This window comes from Microcebus murinus, chromosome X, assembly GCF_040939455.1.
Source record: "Microcebus murinus isolate Inina chromosome X, M.murinus_Inina_mat1.0, whole genome shotgun sequence".
Lineage (NCBI taxonomy): Eukaryota > Metazoa > Chordata > Mammalia > Primates > Cheirogaleidae > Microcebus > Microcebus murinus.
The window spans coordinates 118930694-118956531 of record NC_134136.1 but is presented as its reverse complement, the minus strand read 5'-3'; the positions used below and the strand labels follow the sequence as shown (position 1 = coordinate 118956531).

General features: G+C 35.6%; 1 protein-coding gene across 10 annotated transcripts in view; it reads right to left on the bottom strand.

Annotated features, from left to right (window-relative positions):
* The window catches only part of KDM6A (lysine demethylase 6A), a 194811-nt gene that overhangs the window by 69125 nt on the left and 99848 nt on the right, over positions 1 to 25838 (bottom strand). For all 10 annotated transcript variants that reach the window (XM_012754078.3, XM_012754081.3, XM_012754080.3 and 7 more), the window contains exons 5-7: positions 20371 to 20429; positions 9689 to 9809; positions 812 to 866 (exon numbers count right to left, since the gene is read on the bottom strand). In XM_012754078.3, coding sequence (XP_012609532.1) covers positions 812 to 866; positions 9689 to 9809; positions 20371 to 20429 — 235 coding nt within the window. The remainder of the gene's footprint in view (positions 1 to 811; positions 867 to 9688; positions 9810 to 20370; positions 20430 to 25838) is intronic.

The window sequence follows — 25838 nt, the reverse complement described above, 5'->3', positions numbered from 1 at the left end:
AAGTAATTTACAGCAAAATACTAACTTTCTAAAACCTAGAATCCTTTCAACAACCTGAAATTGTCATTAATTGCTCAATTTTTCTTATGCTCTAAATTAAAATTTTTATTTTTCAAGTAATAAAGTTTTTAAGAAACCCAGCTTCAAAGAATATTCTTAGATCTTTTTATTGGATACTTTATAAAGCACACTGAATAAACAAATATACCAACATCTACTTATTGATAAACATATTATAATTAACCCAATCTGCTTTTGGAAAGAAATCTACATAGGAGCAGGAAAAACTGTTTGAAGAAAATCATTGTGTTAAAACATATTACATAAATGCATTCTTTTTAAATTAACTGAAAAATGTCACCTCAAACTTTGTATATGTTATGTAAAACTATAATAAAAAGTTAAAGTATGTCTTCATAATTACTAATAATTTTAATACCACACAGCAGGAATGAGTGAGCTACCACATAACAATCTTTGAAGGCTCATTTTTCCCAAAAGACTGGCAACCTGTTTTTAGCCCCTCCCAAGTAATCTATAATAATACACAAAAATAATCAATCTTGATCATTAGTGCAGATACTTTTAATTCAACAACCCATATCACTGGCCTATCTATTTTAGACACAGGCTATTCACAATATCTGGTTTCACATGTTCCATCTGTACAAGTAGCCATGGCAACCAATATAGTTATATTCAATGTTCTAAAAGAAAATATTGTGCAGAATTTATCACTAATATCATCATTATTATTAGCAATGAAGTGATCTAATACAGGTGGAAAAGTATGGTACTTAATAATACTTACTTTCAGCATTGGACAAAGTGCAGGGATTACAGTCAACCAAAGCTAACTGAAAATGCTACAAGAAGAGAATGAGAAAATTAACATATTAAATTTAGAGTCACATAAATGCATCATAAGATATTTTCCGGGGATGTAAAGTCTAACACAATAGCAAATATTATGCTATGCAAATGAAACATACTAGCCTACCAACTAGAAATTACTTTATAAACACTTACTGCTGACAACTGACATGTTGGGTTATTTTCTTGAGACAGTTGAGAAAGGAGAATATGAAGAAGAATTTAATCAAGTTATCCTATGTATATTTTTATTTATATGAAAAAACTTCAGATTTTTAAGTCTTCAACAGAAAGCATTATAGAACAGCTTAAATACAACACATGATTTTTTAAAATGCAAATAGAAGTCCAATGGTATTAACGTCAGAACACAACTGCTTATCTCAAAATGAGACTTGAACTTTTGAAAGCCCCCCAAAAAATCCCACTATGAGAATTGTCATAGAGTGTAAAACTATCTGCCTTTACTGATTCTTCAAGAATCATTGTTATTTAAGTGCCTTTTTAATAGCCTGTGTTCATCTATGAAATATAATTGTCCTTTTAGAATGTATGTGATATTGTATGTACAGAATTTGTATAACATCTCAGGCAATACAAACCACTAATATATTACAGTATCCACTTAGAATAATATCATATATGCCTACCCAAAAAATACATGTTAACATAAACATATAACATTGATTTTAAAGAATATAAATCATCAACACGTGGTGATATGTGACATATAGTTTATCAACATTATAATTAAGAGAAAACAGCAAGGATTAGAGTTGGTATAAAAAGTTATAAAAAAGATAAGTAAATCTCTTTGAATTGTCCTAAAAAAATATTCCCACGAATGTATATTCAAATTTTCTGAGCCTCCATAAATTTTTAGCATTATAAGTATTCAACAAAGCACAGACCATTAAAAAAAAAAAAAAATCGACCACAGTAAGCTTGTTCCTATCCACGACCCAAATATTTAAAGAGTTGTATTTTTTTATAACTGTTGGAGAAACTGATAACTGATATTCATAATGATAACTTTTAGATGTAAGACCCCCCCCCTCCAAAACCTTCTTTTATCAACAAAGATAATATCAACAGACATTAAGTAGGGTATTTCAGCAAAGAATCAACAAAACTGTACTTGGTCAACTAGAAGCCTTAATTAATAAGAATAAACTAATGTTGGCTACCCACAGTTACAAAGGAAAGAAAAATTAGAAAGTATTATTTGGTATGAACATAGTAGCTATTATCTTCAGTCACAAATGTCTGCTATGTGCATGCATAATTAGGCTAGCCTACTTATGCAGTATTCTTAAAACTTACAGCCTGTAACATTTTCTGAATGGGTAAAATACTAACAAACTAACTTTATGACCCTTAAATATTTATAAGTGTTTAATCTACTCAACAAATATTTATCGAGAGCCTATGCCCTAGGAAAATACAGACACTAGGGATACAATGGTCAATAAAACAAAACAGAATAATTATTTGCCATGGATGACTAAATGGAAAAAATCCAACATCTGTACACTTCAAAAACTACTTTTATTTTCCCCTGGCCTACTAAGCAGGCTATCTTCAAACATCTCTTTAGTGTGCTACCATAGCAATAGAAAATAGACTATTTTTAAGTGTGAGTACTATAAAAACAAACCATGCTTTATAATCAATTGCTTTCTAAAGAGAACAGCACAGTAGTCACGTACTCAGATTATACTACATTTCTAAGTCTAATCTACCCTGCAAGTATAAATTAATATTTAGATAGACGACAGACCTTTCCTGAGATCATCAAAGGATACAAACTGATGTGAAAAGAAAACACTTGCAAGATGACATTTTAGTTTTACTTTATCACTTAAACCCCAACGAGGAATAGCAGAGAGATGGATAATTTGGATAGTCCAGCCTACATTTCATCTATCAATATTCAGGATTCTGCAATGAAATCTGGCAGAAACAGTTCTTGACCATATTTTACATGATTATTAAATAATCTTCAAAGCAGCAATCAAGTTACTGATGCACTACTTGAAACCCATACCATGAAACATATCAAACATTTTCAAACAGCAAAGATAGGAAAATTACTCAGCAAAACAATACACTTTCAAAAACATGCATTATGAGAATGAAAGAACTTACAGAATAATTACTAGGTGTTTATAAGAAACAAAGAACAGCCACATAAAACCATCCCACATAAAGAAAAAGGTTGATAACATCTTTCAGCACACTAAAGGGAGATGAGGGACTGGGGTACGGATAACATGACCTCATAGCTTCATTTCCAGTATCTAACTGAGATGCAAGATAGATGTACCTATTAATATATATAAATCAGGAGAAAGTACTATCAATTATGATAACCAGCCCACAAACCTGAAAATACCATGGTAAAATATCCAGCACCCATCCCTGCAACCAACAGAGAAGCAGCTAGGAAACATCTGCACCTTATAGTACACATCAAAACTGGCTACTGCTGTGTGAAACAATTATGCAGAAGAGGCCGCTGCAGTTCAAAGACTATATACAAACCTCGAGGCAGAAAGCAGTCTACAGAAAATTAGTTTTCAAGCAAGAAGATTTACCCAAAACATTTTTTTAATGATACAGTGATTTTCTTTTTATAGAGCACTTCTAGTCCAATTTAACGCAAGGTTTGATTCATTATAATTTCTACTGACATTTTTATCACAAAGTCACCTTTTGTTTTATAAAAGCCTTTGACTTGTTCAATATTTCAAAATAATGTTACAGTATTTTGCTTCATATAGACTATGGAACTTGATTTGTATTTGGAGGGAAGACTATCTGTATTCATGTAATTAACATGTAAAACTGGAGTTTTAAGGCTTTATTTCCCTTTAAATTATTTTTAGCTGTATAGTCTGTGATTATCTCATGAATCTCATCAATTGCAGAACGCTTCAACTGTACTCTCAATCCTGAAGACAAACAATGAGATAACTTTTCATAACTGACCAATTGTGTATTTATTTCTAAAGTATTACTTGGGAGTAATGTTTGGATTCTAGACCCAATCTAGAATGTTCCAATTCAGTAGGTTGGAGGTAACAGCCTGCAAACCAGAAAAAAAACTTCTGCAAATTATTCTAATACACAGTCAGGGTTAAATGCCACTATTCTGAAGTTTTTAAATTATGTGCTTGCCCCCAGAAACCTTTATTTCAGACTACATAAACATGGTGTGTATAGTCAATACCGCTATCTATTGATATTCAATTAAAGCAGAAACCAAACCTTTTAGGAATAACATGTTGGCAACTAGCTTTTACTCTACACCAGATGTCTTCTATGGCTATGTACCTATGGAACTGAATACAAGGCTCTCTGAAATTAATGTGCTAATAGAAGTTAAAAAAAATTAGTCTGCTCTGGAAATGCACAAAAAGGCAATTCTGTAACAGAATGAAAAAAGATATAGATGAGTAAAAGTAAGAAAAGCGTTACTTCAGGCTGAGGAAACACCTTATTTTTACAGAGCCCTTATAAAACAGGGTTTTATGGATCATTTAAGTGAAGGAAGGGCACATGTGCCAAGTACTCTTGCACACCAAAGGTAAATTATCTTTTGTTTTTCATTGTTAGAGACTGCCACTTCTAAAGTATGATTCAAAACCAACCTACCTCATTCCTAAAACTAAGTCTATGATAAATGTGAATAGGGAAATGTCTTAGGATGTAATGGTACTTTAAGGATTTGGTCTGTGAAAATAAGATACAGAACTGAAAATGGTTAAGTTTTGGTAGGGCTTATGCGTCATGTTCCTGGCCAAGCTGATCAGACTGAGGTTCTTTCAAAGTCCTCAAACTCAGTTCTTCTGATTCTCTTTATAATACAAGGTTATTACAATTGTTTCCAAAAGGGACTCTACTGCATACCAATGACTTCATAATAGTTGACAGATCCTGGCAACCTTCATTCAAAAAAGAGGCTCCTTCTTTAAAGTTTACCAGTCTGCCTCTTCCAAAAAATTCTTTAAAACAGGAGGATGACAAAAACACATTGTACAGTGAAGTGTTCAAAATCTTACTTCCAGCCTTTTTGGCTCCAGAATGTCTGTCTACACACACACTTGGTATCCCTCAGGTACCTCTATTCTAACTCAATACACTCCCAAGATGACCCATCTCCATTGAGAGCCTTTTCACCTCCCAATCCCAAAACCCACTGCCATTTTCTTTATTCCCCCAGTTTAGTTAAAAGTAAAGTGGTCCAAGGCAGTAAGTGGGGAATCTCTTCCCACATCAAGTCAGTTAATAAATCTTCTTAAGATCTCTAGGATGAATTCGTTACTTTCCATCCACCCATCCATCCTATGAGAACCCATTTACCCTACTGTTCTTGCTCATCTTTCTTCCTGTAACTGTATCCTACCTAGTCTCCCAGCTCATTTATATCCTATTTTATAAAAGTATAGATACGCAACTGATTAGAAATTTTAAAAATCTGGTCCTAGTGTAACCTAAGCTATGTATACAAATGATCAGAACATGAACCAACTTAATTTCCAAGTTCTTTACAAATCTAGTGAACAATTTGCATTCATATTAGAGTAAGACTAACATGTACACAAATAATTAGTACAAGGTGAACATGATACGTATTTTATAAAGGGGGATACTGCAACAATATGCACTATAAAACATTGTTTTAAAACATGATCTTTTTTAAAAAATGTGATATTGGATACACTGACTGCTTAATAAGCTGCATTTGAAGACCAAATAGTTATGGGTAAATACCAAAACTCATTTAATTAGAAATGACTTCCGTAGTTAAACTACATTGCAAGAGTGAAAACTGTAACATGGGAAACCTGGAATCACTCTAACTCCTCAGCAACAGAAAGAATAGTTACTACACATACGTGAGTAGCCATATCCTTTTCAAATACACAATTTGGAGGTACTGAAGTATTTCAAATACACAATTTGGAGGTACTGAAGTATTTCAGCCATTTTTACTACTTCACACTTGAAAACATGTAATAGAACTTAGGGGCAGAAATAAATATCAAACAGAAAAACTAAATTAAACAAGCGGAGTGAAGTGGAGAGAGCATTAAGTGGCTAGATAAATCCAATTAGGAGACTGCCTCATATCAGAGAGTAGTATCTAGGAAAGATTAAATGAAGTGCAAGTTGATGAGTAGTGGAAAAAGGAAACAACAGGGGAAAGATTATTTTCCCACAAGTCAGGAAAAATAGAAAACAAAATAAACAGCAATGACTATCATCTGCCAAAAAGTACAGTGCCGTTATACTCTCAGGTGAAACTAAGTTCCAGTGCCAATGACTGAAAAGAAGATTTAGATCAAAGGAAATGAACTGGCTTACAGTTTTCTCAATCATAATCCAATCTCCTGCCAACCATAATAAGCCAAGCAAAATTTGACAAATATGAATTTTATGTATAAAGAACCAATAGCTATACTGGAGGAAGAAATACACAGTATTACTAATACTAAAAAATAATTTTTTCTTAAGACTCTACCAGAATAACGTGCTAATATTTTTGGTATCTGCCTGGTGATTTATCAAAAAAGAATGGATATTAAGAATTGCCACAGTGAGGCGTTTAAATGCTGAATACAGTAGCAATGAAAATTCAGTTTAATTTGTAGAGCTGGCCCTAACCTTAGTGGTGTTGCTGCCAATACCAGAAGACACATAAACAAGTAAGAAATCCATTAAATAAAAGTACCAAAACATAAAGATTAGAACTCTCTCACTGTCTCTACATCCCAATCGATTCCTATGAAGATTCTACAAACACAGTTTGTATGATATGCCAATACACTGTAGATCCTTTCTGGAAGAATTTCTTTCCCTTCCCTGTCCAATGTTTTAGGTCAAATCTCAGGATGAACACCAAATCTTACAGTTTTAAAATTCCCGCCAAATTCTTCCAACCTGTTGGGGTGGATAGAAGAAGGATGGGACTACTTTTCCAATCCCCTAAGAAAGGTGACTCACTCTAGAATTCTTAAAATGCTAGTTTGAAGAGGTAAGCTATTGAGCATCAGGAAGGAAATAGAGCAGGGGCAGGTATAGAGAAATAATATAAACTTTCATTGACATATTTAGGTAAACTTTAGGGGACATTTCTACATAATCTTCATTAAACAGATGCACTGGCATTAACTGACTGAAGAATATGGGTGTTATTACATCTTATTCTTCACATTAAAAAAAATAATTTTAACAGTCTAACGGGATATGAAAATTAGGGCCATTATACAAAACTATTTGTCAAAAGTAGTATACCTTTATTGAAGTAATGATAGTATACTGCTTCAAATATATAATGAATGTAAGTAATTACCATTTATGTCATTAAAAGGTAATGAAATAAAATCTTGATTTAATTGTATGGCATTAAATAGGCAACCAAACCTATCTAGAGGGATATTATCTGAAGGAGAGAAGAAAAACAACAACAAAATACCATGTAGAACTGTCACCCTGAAATGGACTCTGGTTCAGATAATATTAAACTCGTTCACAAATTAAGAATTGGTATCGCCTCCACTCACGAATCACGTGAAATCTTTACTGGCCAATTTAACAGAAAAATAATACCATATGATTGAAAAGTAATCTGAGCATTAATTTTACATTTCTGAGGAAGGGCAGAGTGGCAAAAATACAAGGATTAAATTCTAAGACAGGAAAATGGATTTTACAAACTATGTATCTGTCCTCAAATTAGAGGAGTTTTTAATGGTTGATAACAGAACTAAAGAATGGCTTAACATTTTTATTTTCAAAACTCAGAAATACATATATATGTATTTTTATCTTTACATGAATCATGTGGAGTAAATGTAATTATTCTATAGACACAGAAAAAATCAAGAGAATTAGGAATCTTATCCAGGGTCACACAATTAGTTATATGGCAGGGTCAAATTTTAAAAACAAATTTGTTTGCTCTGGGAGCTGTTTACACAGTACCTCCTATTCAACTAAAAATGTTGATAACCAAAAATTCTCCTTAAAATAGACAAGGAATACTGGAGAGGGAAGGCTGAATAAGCCAATGTCAGGATGAGATAACAATCAAATGGAACCTTCACACGATGGGGAAAAGAAGTATCAAGGACTCTTAAAAATTCTTTTTTATGTTCATACAAATGAAACAGACATCAAAATGCTATCAAGTATTTTAAATAAACAGAGAGAAAAACTCCCCAAAAGAAGGTTGCTCTTACTTAAGGTAATTTCAGTAAGATTACCATGAAGGTTTTTTAGACATTATGCCTGAACAAATAAAAGCAGTATAAAAGAATGTTTGGGTTGAGAATAAGTAAAGTAGGAACACTACCAATTAGGCATAGAACACTGTTTCCCTTGATTAAAGGAGATTTAAAATATTGCCACCTTCATGAAAACAGAGCTTTGTATCCATAGAATTATTTAAGATATCACTGTACCGACAGTCACATGCCACAATTTGGGACACATCTGATTACTTTTTTCCCCTCAAATATATTGCCTAAGCAACAATTACCAAACTGCCACCCAAAACAATTCTGCAATATAATAAGCACATTGTGACAATATTGTTCAATGCTCAAATACATTTATTTTGCACTATAAGACATTTTAAGAGTCTTCGATAGCAAACAGAAACTACAATATATGCAAGGCAGCATATCCAAACATGTTTTATATTTCAAATCCAACATCCCACAGTATAGTTTAAGGAATGCTACTCTAAGCCTGAGGAAAACTGGTAACTTCTATGCTTCCCTCATTCTCCACACTACCTGCACTTACCCTGGGACCTATTCCTCAACTGCACTTACCTTCGATCACCATGTGATCTAAATTTTTCACAATCTACTTGTTTTAGTGATTTTGGTTGTATCTCTCTTTCATACCATTAGCATTGTTCTTTATAAACTTACGAAAGGTAGAAATAATATTTACATAATTCTCTGCTTTAAAAATCTGTAACAATTAGACACTCAAGTACAATTTTTTAAAAAAAACTTTAGTAGTTATCAGCTAGTTCAAATTACAACCTACTGTAATATCTTCATCTCTCTCCCTCCTCTCATTATAAATGACAGTTATAAATTCACAAAAACATAAGCTTTTTCTTAAAAATTCTAATCCTTTCAAAATTCAATTCCTTTGTCATGCAGGGAAGCACTATTCTCATGAAAAGCCCAGTGAGACCTAAATTGATGGCATAGACAGCACAAAAAACCTCACTGAAAAATGAAAACTGCAGAAATATCAATTAAATCATCTTTTACCAACAATATTTATACTCATAAACCAAATGCAGATACCATTCTTTTTAGTAATTTATACATAAGATGTGCCCCTACTGGTAGAGGTGGACAGATTTCTATTGAGACCCATGGAAACAAACCGTCAGTGACTGGGTCACAGAAACAGCATCATTACGCAGCTGCTTCTGCCCTCTACAGTGGCAAACCACTTACAAGGGATTTATTTAGATATCCAAACTGAGATTAAAACCTTCACCCTTTCCTGATGACATACCTTAATTAAATCTTTTTTAAAAAAAGTTTATGTTATTAGTTACCATGCAAGTCTTAGTATCATAACTACTTTGTACCTTGAAACCCAACTTTATGTGTCTTCAAAGTTCATTGTTGATATAGTTCTGTCACCTAAATTTTCAAGTTTTCTTTTAAAGTGTCAACATAAATTCCAACATTTCTCAGTGCTCTAATATTTAACAACAAAAATTAAAAAACCACAAAAATGAAACATTTTATCTTGAAAAAGTCCAACAACCTACCTTTAAACTAGACTCATAGTCTGTGTTCACTTTGAACATAAGCCCAAGTCGTAAATGAATTTCCTTGGCTCGACAAAAGCTGGGATCAACATAAAGCACCTCCTGAAATGCTTTAATTGCCCTGAAAGGATATAGACATAAGATATTTTAACTTTTTAACACATGCATGAATTTCTGCTTGGTAGTACAGTAAAATATTTTATGCAATACTGCTTTAGAAGAGATGTTTTATGAAAATGATGTAAATAGAAAAAAAATCTAGAAACGGGCACTGGGCCTTTTAGATAACAGAATGTATATAATCTAATATAAGGGGGAAGGAAGATCAGTTGAATTTACTCTAAATTATTCAAAAATATTTCATAGTTTAACAAAATTATCAGTATAAGTAACTGCTTTCATTATTTGTAGAATATGCTGGGAAAGGGGGGGTGAGAGATAGGAAGGTTTTTATTTTTAAGGAGGAGGGAATAATCTTGTTTCTAGTCTACTCCATAAAAATAAATCTTCTTTTTAGAACTTTACATTTTTGTCTTTCATATTTAAGTTTACAATCCATCTGTACTTTATCTTTTATACTGTGTAAGGGAACAGTTTTGATATTTTCCATACTGATATCCAATAGTACCTGTATCATTTGTAGCAATAACTATCCTTACCCCAAAGCTCTATAGTGCTACTTTGTTCTAAACCAATTATCTATATCTATATGGGTCTACTTCTGACTTGTTTATTCTGTATTACTTTCCTTGGTCTATCAGTCTATCTTTGTCACAAATTTACATTGTATCATTTACAAAAGGTTTTGATTACTAGTAAGAACAAATTCAAGGGTGAGGGAAGGGACATTTTCCACTGAATACAGTTTGAATACAGCTTCATTTGATCATGTGAATGTATTATCTACTCAAAAATGAATATTAAAATGACAAAGAAACATGTCTAATTTAAAAGTAATAATATCAGAAATAACAGTATTTAGGTATCATTTTAAATCCCTCTACATGATATAAAGTTTATTCCAAGTATAAGCTAATATATTCTTTGCAAAGCTTTTCATCAACTATTTCTACACCTACAGACCTTAAACGTGGCTACTCAGAAACTTAGATACTTCAAAAACAAATCTTTTATATAAAAAAGTTCAAAATATCATACCACAAAATAGTCAAAACAATACTTCCTATGTCTTTAGTAAATTCATTTTGATGGATTCATGCATTATTTACTGCCCCCCAAAAGGTGTGAGTTGTTATACACATGTTTATTATAAAATTAAGTTCTAAAAGGTGGTGTTTATTGCAAATGGAAGTGGGGGGTAGGCATCAATGATTGGTCTGGCATCAGACATCTTTACACCTGGTTATGAAAGCACTTAACTTTTTTCTTGAAAAGGAGCTGGGCATCCATCTGTTAGGTGGCCTTTTAATTGGATGGGGTATGTATGTGCTTTATTTTCTGGTATGTATATGGGCCTTAAGGCAGAAGAGGGGAGTCAAAGGACAGCCAGGAAAGAATTAGGGAAAATGAGCATTCTCATTCAAAGGCAGCTTCCTATTTCTTTCAATTACTGTGTGTGTACACACGTGCAGGGCAGGAAGAACTCATGTGTTTGGGAAAGGCATTGAAAAGGTTAGGAGGAGAACAATTGCAGCAATACATGATGCCAATTAAAGTATGTGGTGTGACTAGGAAAGGGTATACAAGGGCTTTTAGGAGCTTCTGGGATGATTGCAATATTTTCTTTCTTGACCCAGCTGATGATTATATGAATGTTTATTTTATAATAACCTATTAAGATGTACATTTATGATTTATGTATTTTTCTTTACATATGTTATATTTTGTAATAATAAAAATTGTGGGTAATGCTTCATAAAGTCCTGCTTAACCTTACCTTATGATATGGGTCAGAAAACTCTCTAATGGAATGGGTCAAAATTAAGCGATGTCCACATGTGCTCACATAAAACCCAGGCAGGCCTGAGTCAAGGACATGAAAGAAAAAAAAATGAAAGTAGAAAAACAGCTAAGGAAAGAAGGAATAAAGAAATAGAAGGTGGGAAAGAAAAAAGGTATAATAAAGGTTGTGTGAGGAAGAGGCGGAGAAGGAACACAGTACACCAATAACAACCCCTCAGGAGAAATATTTCCTACTCTTAGTTTTTATTTCCAGCCTTTTCCCCAGATTTGGTGTTTGTGGATGTGTTTTATTCCGTAGGTGCCTTCAGTAGACATCTTTCCCACTTAGTTCACAATGTCATACTAAAACCATAGGCTTATTTTAACATGGTCTCTATATATGTTAATTTACTGCGGTAAAACAAACAAACAAAAGAAAAAAAACTATTAACCTATAAGTAAAAACACATGCTCCAAACACAGGAGTCTGGGTCTATGTTACTCTTTAAGAACTATTAAAATGCCTGGGACAAACTATGGCCAATATATATCTAATTATCAAGTTCTGCTTGTTGCTTCAAAGTTTATTTCAAATTCAGTATCTTTGCACCATGTTTCCCTGAAAACAAGACCTACCCACAAAAGAAGCCCTGCCCCAAAAATAAGAACTAGTGATGGGCGTGGCTATGCAGCATTTCTGCACAACCCATGCATTTCATTGCGGAGCAGAGCAGTAAAGAAGATGAGGAGCCCTTCTCACCTGCCCCATGAGAGCTCTACTCCTCGACACGAGAGATTGGGGCCAATGGTTCTAAAGGAAATAGAATTGCAAGAAATTCAGGATGGAATTCGGGGTTTGGAGAGTTATAATGATGTTCCAGAAGAAGATGACTTAACCATATTTGAATAAATGTAGATTGTTGTACCATACTGGGAAAAAAAAAAAAAAAAAAACATCCCCTGAAAATAAGCCCTAGGATGTCTTCTTGAAGAAAAATAAATATAAGAACCTGTCTTATTTTCGGGGAAACACAGTAGACCCAAATCTTCAGTACCTTGTTACTGGATTACTGAAACAGACTCCTTAAAGACTCCCCTTGCTTTGCTCTGGCTTGCATATATTTCCTCAAATATGTGGCTCCTGTGATTACCTAATAACGGTGATACTACCATTACCATTACTGTTCATTTCCCCGAAAATAAGACAGGGTCTCATATTTATTTTTCCTCAAGAAGATGCCCTAGGGCTTATTTTCAAGAGATGTGTTATTTTCCCCTCAAAGCCTCAGCTTGCAGCACCCACAGGATGGCTGGGACCTGACAGGGGGAGCCAACCTTGTTGGTGGGGCTGCCCGCACCTTTCTGATCACCTGTGGGATAGTAGCTGTCATGATGGGGCAGATGAGAAGGGCTGCTCTTCTTCTTTACTGCTCTGAGAGGAAATGCATGGGTTGTGCAGATTATCCGCGTTGCCACGCCCATCACTAGGCCTTATTTTAGGGATAGGGCTTATATTGTGCAAATGCTTAGAAATCCTGCTAGGGCTTATTTTATGGGTAGGTCTTATTTTCGGGGAAACACGGTATAAATCAAATCTCCATGTTGCACTTAAGATCTGTGAGCGGTACCTATTCAACTCCATTCCCAGTTATACTCTAATATTGCTCCTCCTTAGCTGTGAACTGACTTATCTCAGGAATTCTTATATACTGGCCCTCTTGGCTCCAGCGCTTCTCTTTACTATATTCTCATCTGGAGTATTTTAATTTTTCTGCTTCCCTCTAAATCTACTATTTTCTTCAAGACTTACCACATAAACTGGATACCAACTATTTTTTTTGCTTAGTGTTAACCAGCAGTTAGGTCCATTCTACAATCAATTCATTTTATTCACTACCTACTAGTGTACTGTCTCCAGTTTTTCCAAGTCTATTCCTCAAAGCCTATATTGCTATTTTAATATTCTAAATAATATAGCAAAAGGTTTAAATTTAGTAGATGTTTACTGATGCTATCAATTTTACAGTTAGCTGATGGGACTTCTTGTTGGGGGAAAGGTACCCATGTCTCTTTACTGATCTATACAAAGCTCCCCTGATCTATACAAAACAGATTATTAAAACATCAAAGTTTGTTTTCTTTTCTAAACTCTTACCATTTTCTCCTATGTGCTTCTTCAGTTTTCCCCACCCCAGGGAGGGAGAGAGGAAGTAGGGGGAGCAAGAGAGAAGAAGGGGGAGGGAAGAGAGGGGAGAAGGAGAGAGAGGGGGCAGGAAGGAGGGAGATAGACACACAGAGATTTTTCTTTTTTAAGAGATGGGGTCTCGCTATGTTGCCCAAGCTGGTCTCAAACTCCTGGCCTCAAGCAATCCTCCTTGAGTCACTGGGATTACATGTAGGCATGAGCCACTGTGCCCAGCTTACATTCTAATTTTGGTCATTATGTTACGGTACTCATAACTCACCAAAATATATGTGGGGATGTGGCTAGATCATGATCTCTGAAGCACAAACTAGACTAAATCCTCAACATATATAATTTCTGCTGACCTGAGAATTCTGACAGAATTTTAGAACATGAGAAATGGCTACCAAAAACTATAAAATACTTTTGTGATACAATGTGTAGAAAGGTGAATAGTATTCAAATACTTAAAGCATATTCTCTACTCAAACAAAAGATGTGCACACATTGCTGTATATATCATCACTGGCATTTTTTTTCCTTAAAATTTGAAAAATATATTTTTTATATCACCAAAATTATTTTTATAGATTTTCAGTTTAAAGATTTATTTCATTTAATGTTTGCCACTGTTAACAATTTGAAAAAGAAATGATAGAAAGCTAAAACCTCAACAGCACTACCTACAAAAAACATATACATGTGCTGAATATATTTCAAAACAATGGCCATTTTTAATAAGATTTCTACAAAGTCATTTAAAAAAAGAAGAAAGCCTCCTCTAGAATTAGAGTAAAAATATTAACCAAACTTCCCTAGTATAATTTCAGTACATTTGGAAAGAAGCATAATAAAACTTTAAGTTGTTGAGGGCTAATAAGCTAAGTCTGGATATTCCCCTCACAGATAGTATAAAGGGATAAATGAACTCATTCCACAGCATTTCACACTAAAAATAGATAATATTCTAGCTCTAACTCAGCAATAACATATAAACACACAACACATATATACTCCTACACATAAATATTAGGAAATTTAGAGATTCTTTCTAAATGAGACAATTACAAAGTTTTGAGGAAGAGATCAAAGAGACAGGTGAGATTTTAAAAGGTGGAGATGGAAGGAAGCAAATTAAACAGTAAATAGCACAAAAATCACACAGGCTAAAAAAAAAAAGCTTAAGATGTCGTCAGGGAAATGTTAATAAAGTGAGACTGGCACAAAGAATAAATTTAGGGGAGCAGTAGGCCAAAAGGATCATTTGAGGTTGAATCAGAAAAGACCTTAAATGTGAGGCGAAATCTGAAATATCATACCCTGGATTATTCATGTTGACATTTGCTAATATATCACGTGTCTAGGCTCTTTTCCCCTTTCTAGTCAGTCTTCATTTCACTCCAGGCAATGGGATACTTTTTCCTTCCCCTATTTCAAGATTTATGTTTATATCCATAATTTCCCTGAAAATTAATCAAAGCCCTCTCAATTGCTCTCTGGCAATCTATGTGTCGCTGGTAAAATATAACTTTATCAGAACTGCCTTAGTTAAATCTGCTAGTTCTTTTAAAATAGAACTGTATATAATAAACTCAACAAATGTTAAACATCAGCTGTTTAATTTTAATGGAAATAAAAGAGCATGTTTGTATTATGATATCTCAAAAATATACATTAAATATTAGCTGTTTGCTGACTCCATGCTAGACAAGCCTCAGAAACAATGGTATTACAACTACATTAGGTTTATGTTTACACTATTTTCTTTCATTCCATCAAAAGCTTTAAGATCGGCCGGGCGCGGTGGCTCACGCCTGTAATCCTAGCTCTCTGGGAGGCCGAGGCGGGCGGATTGCTCGAGGTCGGGAGTTCAAAACCAGCCTGAGCAAGAGCGAGACCCCGTCTCTACTATAAATAGAAAGAAACTAATTGGCCAACTAATATATATAGAAAAAATTAGCCGGGCATGGTGGCGCATGCCTGTAGTCCCAGCTACTTGGGAGGCTGAGGCAGCAGGATTGCTTGAGCCCAGGAGTTTGAGGTTGCTGTGAGCTAGGCTGACGCCACAGCACTCACTCTAGCCTAGGCAACAAAGTGAGACTCTGTCTCAAAAAAAAAAAAAAAAAAAAATCTTTAAGATCATCATTAAAACCACGATTCTTAGCTGGGCGCGGTGGCTCACACCTGTAATCCTAGCACTCTGGCAGGCCGAGGCGGGCGGATTGCTCAAGGTTGGGAGTTCGAAACCAGCCTGGGCAAGACCCCATCTCTACTAAAAATAGAAAGAAATTAATTGACCAACTAAATATATATATATATATATTTATATACACAAAAAAAAATTAGCCGGGCATGGTGGCACATGCCTATAGTCCCTGCTACTCGGGAGGCTGAGGCAGTAGGATCGCTTCAGCCCAGGAGATTGAGGTTGCTGTGAGCTAGGCTGATGCCATGGCACTCACTCTAGCCTGAGCAACAAAGTGAGACTGTCTTAAAAAAAAAAACAAAAAAACCCATGATTATTTTTCCTTACTGCACCCAAAGCAGTGACTATGTAGGAGAGCAGAAATTCTCAGACTCCTAAGAACACTTGTGATTAGTAGAGTGCTGTGGAAATAAGTCCTGAAGTAATGTGATGACATTTTTCTTTTTGAACTCATCTCCACCTTATTTCCCCTAATCGTTTAATGTCAACAGAGTAATGATTACTACATTTCCTTACCAAGTCTGTCAATTATATTTGGGAGCTTACTTTCTAAAACCCTATGCTTCTAGCTTCTAACACAGAATTATGTATCTCTTACATTTGTCCATTAAGACCATTCTGGTATTGATCAATGGGAAGAATACAAAAGGTTACAGGACAGAGATAGCTCATAAGAATTTTTAGGGAGATATATTTAGAGATATGGTTATAAGCTATACTAGGAAGAATGATTTCTATTCTGTTTCCTTCTCTTGTATTATCATAAGACTATTTTTTTTCTCAACTATCTTTTTCTGTCAGTCTAACTTTCCCTTTCTCTGTATGTATTTCATTCACATCCTCTCACCCTAGGATATAGATTTCTTTCCAAAGGCAAGGAGCTCAGTTCAAGGTAGCCCCGCCCTCCCCAGCAATCTGCTGCCTTAAATGTACAAGAACAAGTGAAGGCATGGGCTTGCAAGCATGCACGTGTAAAGGAATGACTTTACAAAGACTGGTTTCTAGCTCTCTTGTTGTGTATATTTTACAATCTGTTTCTATGTTTTCCCTTCTACTTCTGGACATCTTATAAGCTTGGTCACATATTACTGAGTAAAATAATAGCACAGTTGAACAATTATATTAAAACCAATGAGGATGTAATGGTTTCTCTAATGTATTACTTTCTGATATGTGCCCCTAAGAAGAGGCTACAACTGAAACTGGAAAAACTGACCAAATAATTGAACTGATCTATAAGCTGACCAATAAAATAAACTAAAAAAAGGGGGGGAGGGAGAATAGCATAATGTGGTAAGAAATAAGTTAACGGTAAGACTATAGTTAATAAAAATTCCTCTTAACGTATTAAGTCACCATCATCAGCCTATTTAATCTCATCATATGCCAACAAACACCACTAGCAAATGTCAAATTTTATTTAAATATTATGAATGTATCAAAGATACAACTGTCTGAGACATCATAGGCAGATTCTTTGTGCTGACATTATAGAAACAAAAAATCACTCTTCTCTAAAAACATTTCTCAACAAGTCCCAATGAATTTGGCATGTGATAAAAAATTCCTGATCCCAGCAATCTACGAATAAAACCAAATAAAACACAAAAGTAGTTTTAACCTAAGTAGGTTGCCATCAATTAAGGCTGTACTCTAAGACTCTCACCAAGCACCTACCCCATATACTTTCTAATTCTGTAGCTGTTCATTCAAGAAATAGCAAAATAAGTTAAAGCAGAAACATGAGGCAGTTTGTAAAAAACATTTGATCAGCAAGAAAGAAAAACACATAGCAAGGGTGAACACATAAACAGGGTGTAAGATATTATCATCTTAGGAAGCAGCTATAGAATTAAAACTTGATACGAGAAAATGATGGTGACCAGGACAGGATTAACAGAGCAGATGACACATATTAATTAAGACATTGCATTGTCCTTATATCATTGTTTCATTTCTTAGGTCAATTGCAAGATACAGAAATTATATGTAAAGAATCAAAAGATATAATAATTTTACATAGCTATAAGCCCCCTAACTTAACATGGTCACATATTTATTAAAACAATCAAAATTGGAACTGATGACAGCTTTACCTCCCTACTAATTATATGTTCTTATCTTCCATCCATAGGGAGGCTCACAAGTTACCACAGGTATGTGAAAACTTGCTGGTATGAGGTATCCATTCCTAACGTGAATGGAGTTCCTGACCTTTGGTTTCACCTGAATTATTTCTAGCTTGCCATTAAGACTGTATCAATATGCCCAAGAGAACTATAAAACTGATTAAAAAATAACTACCTATCAATCTTCAAACTTGAAACTTAGTAAAATAGAAAAAAATATTTGATTGAGGAATCTGAGCATAAGCTTGCTTCTGGCACTAAGCCGTTATGTAATACTGACTTACACACATCTTGCTTTCTCTATCTACAAAATTAAGGGGGGAAAAAACTATACTATCTCTAAGACCACTTCTGAGTCTAAAAGTTTAGAATTTTAAATTCTATGAATAGCATATTTCAGGAACTAAAAGATTTTAGAACAGTCCTAATCTATCCTTGGTTTTAAATATGATACACTGAACATGAAATTACGAGGCTTACTTCAGGATCACTGGAGGGATAATTTAAGAGAAAAACAATTACAAAGCTTCTTTATAAAGATTGATTACAACTTTGTAAAGTTTACAAAGAAAACCAGTGATCTGAATAATTATAATACTCTATATACACAGGTGTTCTCTAACAATGCAGTGCTTCCATACATGATCAAAAGCCAACAGGAACAAAAGTTAAGAGGGAAGAAAAAGGATACTAGGAAAAGTCACCCACATCTAAAGTTTCATCTTTAGGGAAACTATATCAAATCACTGCCAATGCATATATAAAAGTTCTGTAATAAATACTCAGGAGGCCTAACAGGTATATGGCAGAGTTGTAACCTTTGGCTAAATGTTCAATCTTCTTCTTTGGATTTTCGCAGCACTCACTCAGCTTAAAATTCTGGAGCACAGAAGGGACTCTGACAAAGTCACATACATTTCAAATAAAAGATGTCTACATGAGGCTTTATAGTTTACAAAATGTACATTATCCCATTTGATCATCAAAACTCTGTAATATAGAAGGGTTATGTTATTACTATGTAGTTTTGGTTTTATTTTTTTAAACTAACGAGGAAACAGACCCAGAGAAGTTAATTCAAGATCAAACTACCATGTTTTCCCGAAAAATAAGACAGGTTCTTATATTTATTTTTCCTCAAGAAGACACCCTAGGGCTTATTTTCAGCGGGTGTGTTATTTTTTTTAAGTACGGTACAACAATCTACATTTATTCAAATATAGTTAAGTCGTCATCTTCTGGAACATCATCATAACTCTCCAAACCCTGAATTCCATCCTGAATTTCTTGTGACTCTATTTCCTTCAAAACCATTGCCCCCACTCTCTCATGTTGAGCAATAGAGCTCTCATGGGGCAGATGAGAAGGGCTGCTCATCTTCTTTACTGCTCTGTCATGAAATGCATGGGTTGTGCAGATATGCTGCGTAGCCATGCCCATCACTAGGTCATATTTTCGGGGTAGGGCTTATATTGTGCAAATGCTTAGAAATCCTGCTAGGACTTATTTTATGGGTAGGTCTTATTTTCGGGGAAACACAGTAATTGGGGCAGTTCTGTGACCAGAATACCAATCTTCCAACTTAAATCCTATGTTTTTTCCATTAGAGCATGCTATTGTTTTGTCTGACAAACAGAAAAACAATGGGGCAAAGGCCATAATATAACAAGGCACTACACTTTACAGTTTATAAAATATTATATATTACTATCATATTTAATCTTCAACTCTGAAGTGGTACCATTATTTTATAGAACAGAAAACTGAGAGTTTATAATCTGGTACCTAGTTACCGGAAATTGGAAAGTGGCGGTCGATGTGTGGCAAGGAGAAGTGGTCAATTTTGTCTAGATTTGAAAAGGTAAAAATATTGGTCACCAAAGATCACCCACAGATCTTGGAGACCTGTGATCATAGTCAATTCTCAATTCAAATAACCTGGTGGATCACCAGGTGATAATGAATGACTGAGAAATTCCAAGAAGCTTTCTAATCTAAGTCTCCTTTAAAACAGAATCTTATACCAGATTATTTTAGGAACAACACACACAACTTTAATAATCTAAGGAGGGTCAGTACCTTTGAAGGACTAATCAAATCATTTCAAGAGATTATTGAAAAATGTGGGTTTACTGACACTAAAATATTTTATATTTATTACATACACATGTGCACACACACAATTCAAGCAAACACAAACAAAAAAAACCCAAGCCATTTAATGAAAATAACTGGAGTTATTAGTGTTACATCAACTTACCACTGAAATGCATTGTAATGGAAGTAGACCAAACCAAGACCATATAAAAAGGCAGCATTCTGTAAAAGAAAGGAAAAAGAAACTTTTAGAGAAAATATATCTAACATATTACGATGTTATTCATGTAAAATATGGTATCCAAGATGTTTTAAGTTCTTAAAACTCTATCATGCATTATATTTTTAAAACACCAAAATAACAGTGATGAATCCAATCAACTCAGAGAGATATTGTGGTTTCTAGTTGATCAAACCTGTCCTGAAATTTTAAAATTTACCAACATAATTCTATGGGCAAATCTAAAATAAAAATCGATTCTTCAGGAATGAGAAAATGCTTGGACTATGTTATATCCCTATTCTCTATTGCTTGCTTCTGCATTCTTTCTCTGGTTTTTTTCTGCTTCTTGAACTGGATTTAATTTTACCCTCTAACTGGAGTATAGTTAGAATGTAAATGAAATACCCAATATAAACCTTGAACAAATTTTAGTATTTAAAAAAAAAATCATAAGCCAAAACAACATCTAGTCATTAACATTTTGGGCTTTAAACATCACTAACTCCTCTTGCAGTATAAAACAAACAGATGCCAATACCTCCCCTGACTAATTTTGACATCTGGCCTCCAAATAGGAACTAGCTATTTTTCAAAAAGGGCAAATGTTTGACTACCTAGTTGGAGAAAAAAAAAAAAAAAATCAAGCAAATCTGCTTTAGTAAATCTTCCCTACTTAAAAAATAAAGAAAAGTTGTGAACTAAAATGCTCAAACCCCCGCCGCCCCCCCTCACACACACACACAGGCTGACAGAATGGACCCCCTGGTGGCCAAAGGAATATCCTAAAGCAAAATTGCCTGCCAGGAAGAGGGAGGTCAGTCACGCCTTATCATGCCCCCCTCCCTTCTTGGAAACTTCCTTTGTAACCCCTTAACAGGACTAAGGGTATATAAGACAAACCTTTTTGCAACAAATGGTGGCTTATCTCTGGTAAACAGTTTATATTAAAACATTCCAAGCCTTTAGACAAAGCTTCAAGTCTTTAGCCAATTACAATCCAAAGAATCTTTAAATACACCTATAACCTGTAAGCTCCCCACTTTGAGATGTCCCACCTTTTTGGGCCAAACCAATGTATGCCTCCCACGTCGGACCCCTGTCTCTGAAATGTATGAAAACCAAACTGTAACCCAGCCACAACAAGTCTGTAAGGCTGGTGGCAGGGGCCCCCTCCCCTCTCTAGATGGAAAAAGAAAACGCTTAGTGACCTGACCTGTCAAGGACAAACTGCCAGGCCCCACTGAGAGGAACCACACCCAGATCTCCACCTGGATTCGCTCCTGGATTCCACAATACCTCCAGCCCCTCCTATTTCTCTATGACCTTCCAAGGTCACAATAGAGAATCCCAGCTCTTCCGGCCACAAGTCCCTAGCCCCGCCCAAAGGGTATAAAAGGCCTCAGCCTCTTCAAACTGCGGCGACTACCGGGGCCCCTGCTTGGGGCCCCAGAACCTCGTCCACGAGTGTATAATAAAGCCACATGGTTTGGCCCCCCTACTCTTTCTCTTTCTGTGTCTCTTTTCTTTTCGCCACCGCCGAAAAACCTTACAAAGTCCACTTGCCCAAGGCCTCCTGGCAGTGGCTCCAGGTCATGGTCCTCAAATTTGGTTCAGAATAAATCTCTTTAAAATTATTTTGCAGAGTTTGGCTTTTTTCTGTTGACAAAGTAAAGCTTTCATATTTACCTGTGTGAACAAATTTCTCTAAATTTCTAAGTTTTAAGTCACACATTTTTCTGAATTTTAAAAGTTCAAAATTTTCAAGCTATTAATATGCCTCCTGTCATACTGTCTTGGGTTGCATTTCCCAACAAGCAGAGCCTGAAACAAATGTTTTAGTACAAATAGTTTGGGCCTAGGAAAACACCTGTAAGGGAACAGAGAAGTGAGGCAGGGAAAAAAAGGAAGCCAATAAAGGATGCATTGTGCAGCTGATTATGGATGTGAGCAACTGGGATTCAATACTGGGGATCTCTGGGAGACAGTGTGGAACATTCCTTAGTCATTTTTCCCTAGGGGTGAGGGAACTAGGTACTTATCCCAGAATTGCAGTCAGTTTCACCTGGTCCTAGTGGTAAAGAAAAAAAAAAAAGAAAAAAAAAAAAAAGAATTGCAGTCAGTAAATGATTTGGGACAATGATAATTGATAACGTTTAAAGCCCAAAATGTAAAGAGCCTAGTGACTTTCTTAGCATGTATTTTTTTTAATGCTAAACTTTGTTCTAGGATTCCACTGTGCTTTTCCTTTGAATTCTAAGTACCTTTCTAGAAACACTTAAAAAAAAGTTTAAGTACATCATAAAATGCAATAAATATGGTAATTTAAGTCAGCATTACTCCCAATTTTCCAAATTAGGAAATTATGCTACAGGGGTATTCCTAAATTCCCAGAGTCACAAAGGTCTCAGACAACATCCATTTCAAAAATCCATATTTAGGGGGGGAGGGGGGCAGGTATATACATACATAATGAGTGAGATGTGCACCATCTGGGGGATGATCATGCTGGAAACTCAGACTTATGGAAGGAGGGGGGGAAGGGCATTTATTGAAACCTTAAAATCTGTACCCCCATAATATGCCGAAATAAAATTAAAAAATCCATATTTAAGTGTCAGAGTCAATACTTGAGGGCTGAATAAGACAAACTGAATAATAATATACTTCCCTCACTCTCAAGAAGTAAGCAATCCAGGGGGTGGGAGAGGAAGCATGGATATGGATATTCAGAATGCAGTAGTTAATTCAAAGTCAAGAGGTATTCTACCCAGAAAGTCAAGATTTGGAAGACAATGGGGGAGGATAGGGCAAGGAGGAAGTAAGGCTTAGGTCTCAACAGCTTTTACCAATTTAGGCAACTGCCCAGAGAAGGTGGGGTGGGGTGGGGTAGAAATAGAAGTTTATTGCCAGGCATTTCTGCTTTTGGGACACAGTACATTCTCCCAATTTCCTTACTTTGTTCATACTTCATCCTTCTCCCTATAGGAAATCTTACCCTATCCCTGCCACCCTAAATTCTATAAATTATTCAAGATCTATTTAAATGCCACCTTCCCCATGAAGCTTTGCTGCTTATCCCATCTCAAACTAGAGGGGATCTTTCTGACCTCTAAATTTGGTGTCTGTACAATGTTTCTATCATCTGACATTACTAAGTAACAAAAAGAACATAGTTTTACGAAAAACACCATCATCTCTTTTTAAAGGTTCTAACAACCCTATAAAGTGCTAGAGGGCTTCATTTATAGAATGAAGAAACTGAGGATCAGGGAATAAGCAACTTGCTCTAGGCGACAGGTACGAAGTAGGGGACATAGGAAATAAATCTTTTAATAGGTCAGCCCCCAGAGCTCACTTTTAACTACTGTATTTTTGTTATTTGTATATTGACTAAACTGCATCCCATCAAACACAAATGCCACAAAGACAGAAGTGCTAATCATGTGCCTCTTATTTCCTGTCATCACCAAATACAGTGGTATGCTTTCATATAGCAGATGCCTGAAGGTTTACTAAATCAAATCACCCAGTATTTAAGCCTGGGTGCTCAGTTCTCTTAGGTGACACAGAATTAGTGTAAGGCATGGTTCCTATCTATTCACTAGGGATTAAATCTCACTGTTTTGTAACAGCAAACAAAGTGATTCAAATATTTATGGAGCACCTATTATGAGTCACAGCAGAGTTATAGGCACTGGGAAGATAATGACAAGATTCAAGACACACTACTCCAAAATATAGCATCTTGGCATACTGAATACTTAAGCTGAAGGAATTTGAGAAACAGCATGTGCAGGAAGGATTTTCCTGACCTTTCCCCACCATTCTCCCCTGAAGCAGGTCTTAAAACTGAACAAAAATAAAATTTTAAGGCTCACCCTCCCACCACCGGCTGGCTGAATGGACCCCCTTGTGGCCAAAGGAATATCTAAAACTAAATTGTCTGCCAGGAGGAGGGAGGTCAGATATGCCTCATCATTCCCCCCTCCCTTCTTGGGGACATCCTTTGTAACCCATTAACAGTCCTAAGGGTATTCAAGACAAACCTGCAGGTCCTCAATTTACACAACAAATGTATGTCCCCAGGCTTACCTCTGATAACAGCTCCATAAATTGAAACATTCCAAGCCTTTAGACAAAGCTTCATGTCTTTAACCAATTACAAGCCAAAGAATCTTTAAATCCACCTGTAACCTGCAAACCCCCCCCCCCAGATGGCCTACCTTTTTGGGCCAAGCCAATGTATGCCTCCCAAGTATTGATTTATGACTTTACCTGTAACCCTTGTCCCCCTCAAATGTATATAACCAAACTGTAACCCTGCCACATGGAGTCTACTTGCTCAAGGCTTCTTAGGAGTGGCTCCAGGTCAAGGTCCTCAAATTTGGCTCAGAATAAATCTCTTTAAAATTATTTTACAGAGTTTGGCTTTTTTTTCATTGACAAGATCCTCATTGTGAGAGGTGCTTTCCCTATACCTATTATCTCTAAAGATGAAAGGACACAGAAAAGAATATGAACAAACAGGCCTTGTTAAAAAAGGTATTTTTTCCTCCCCTACAGTAGTGAACATGTCATTCCAAACCTACAGAATGTACTACACCAACAGTGAACCCTAATGTAAATTATGGACTCGGGATGATAATGACGTGTCAATGTAGGTTCATCAACTGTAACAAATATACCACTCTGGTGGGGGATGTTATGCATGTGTAGGGGGGAAAGGGGTATACGAGAAATTTCTGTACCTTCCTCTCAATTTTGCTGTGAATCTAAAACTGCTATTCCATACTTTATACCCTGTTAAACCACCACCACCACTGCTTTGTTGGTATATGAACCTTCATCTCTGGTTATTCAGAGCTACTCAAGTACACCTCTCAGTACAGGGTAAATAAACTTTGGCTTTTCTTTTTTTTTTTTTTGAGACAGAGTCTCACTTTGTTGCCCAGGCTAGAGTGAGTGCCGTGGCATCAGCCTAGCTCACAGCAACCTCAAACTCCTGGGCTCAAGCAATCCTTCTGCCTCCCGAGTTGCTGGGACTACAGGCATGTGCCATCATGCCCAGCTAATTTTTTCTATATATATTAGTTGGCCAATTAATTTCTTTCTATTTATAGTAGAGACAGGGGTTTCGCTCTTGCTCAGGCTGGTTTCGAATTCCTGACCTCGAGCAATCCGCCAGCCTCAGCCTCCCAGAGTGCTAGGATTACAGATGTGAGCCACCGCGTCTGTCCAATTTTTTTGCTATTAATCTGTCTACAGTCAGTTAATTTGCAGGCCCCAAACTGCTAGGCCCAAATTGGAAAAGGAAAAAGTATTTTCACCCAACAGTGACAAACAGCAATCCTACGTAAAAACCCGATTGGGCAAAGATTGCTGTGGCAGTCAGGAACATATCAAAAGAA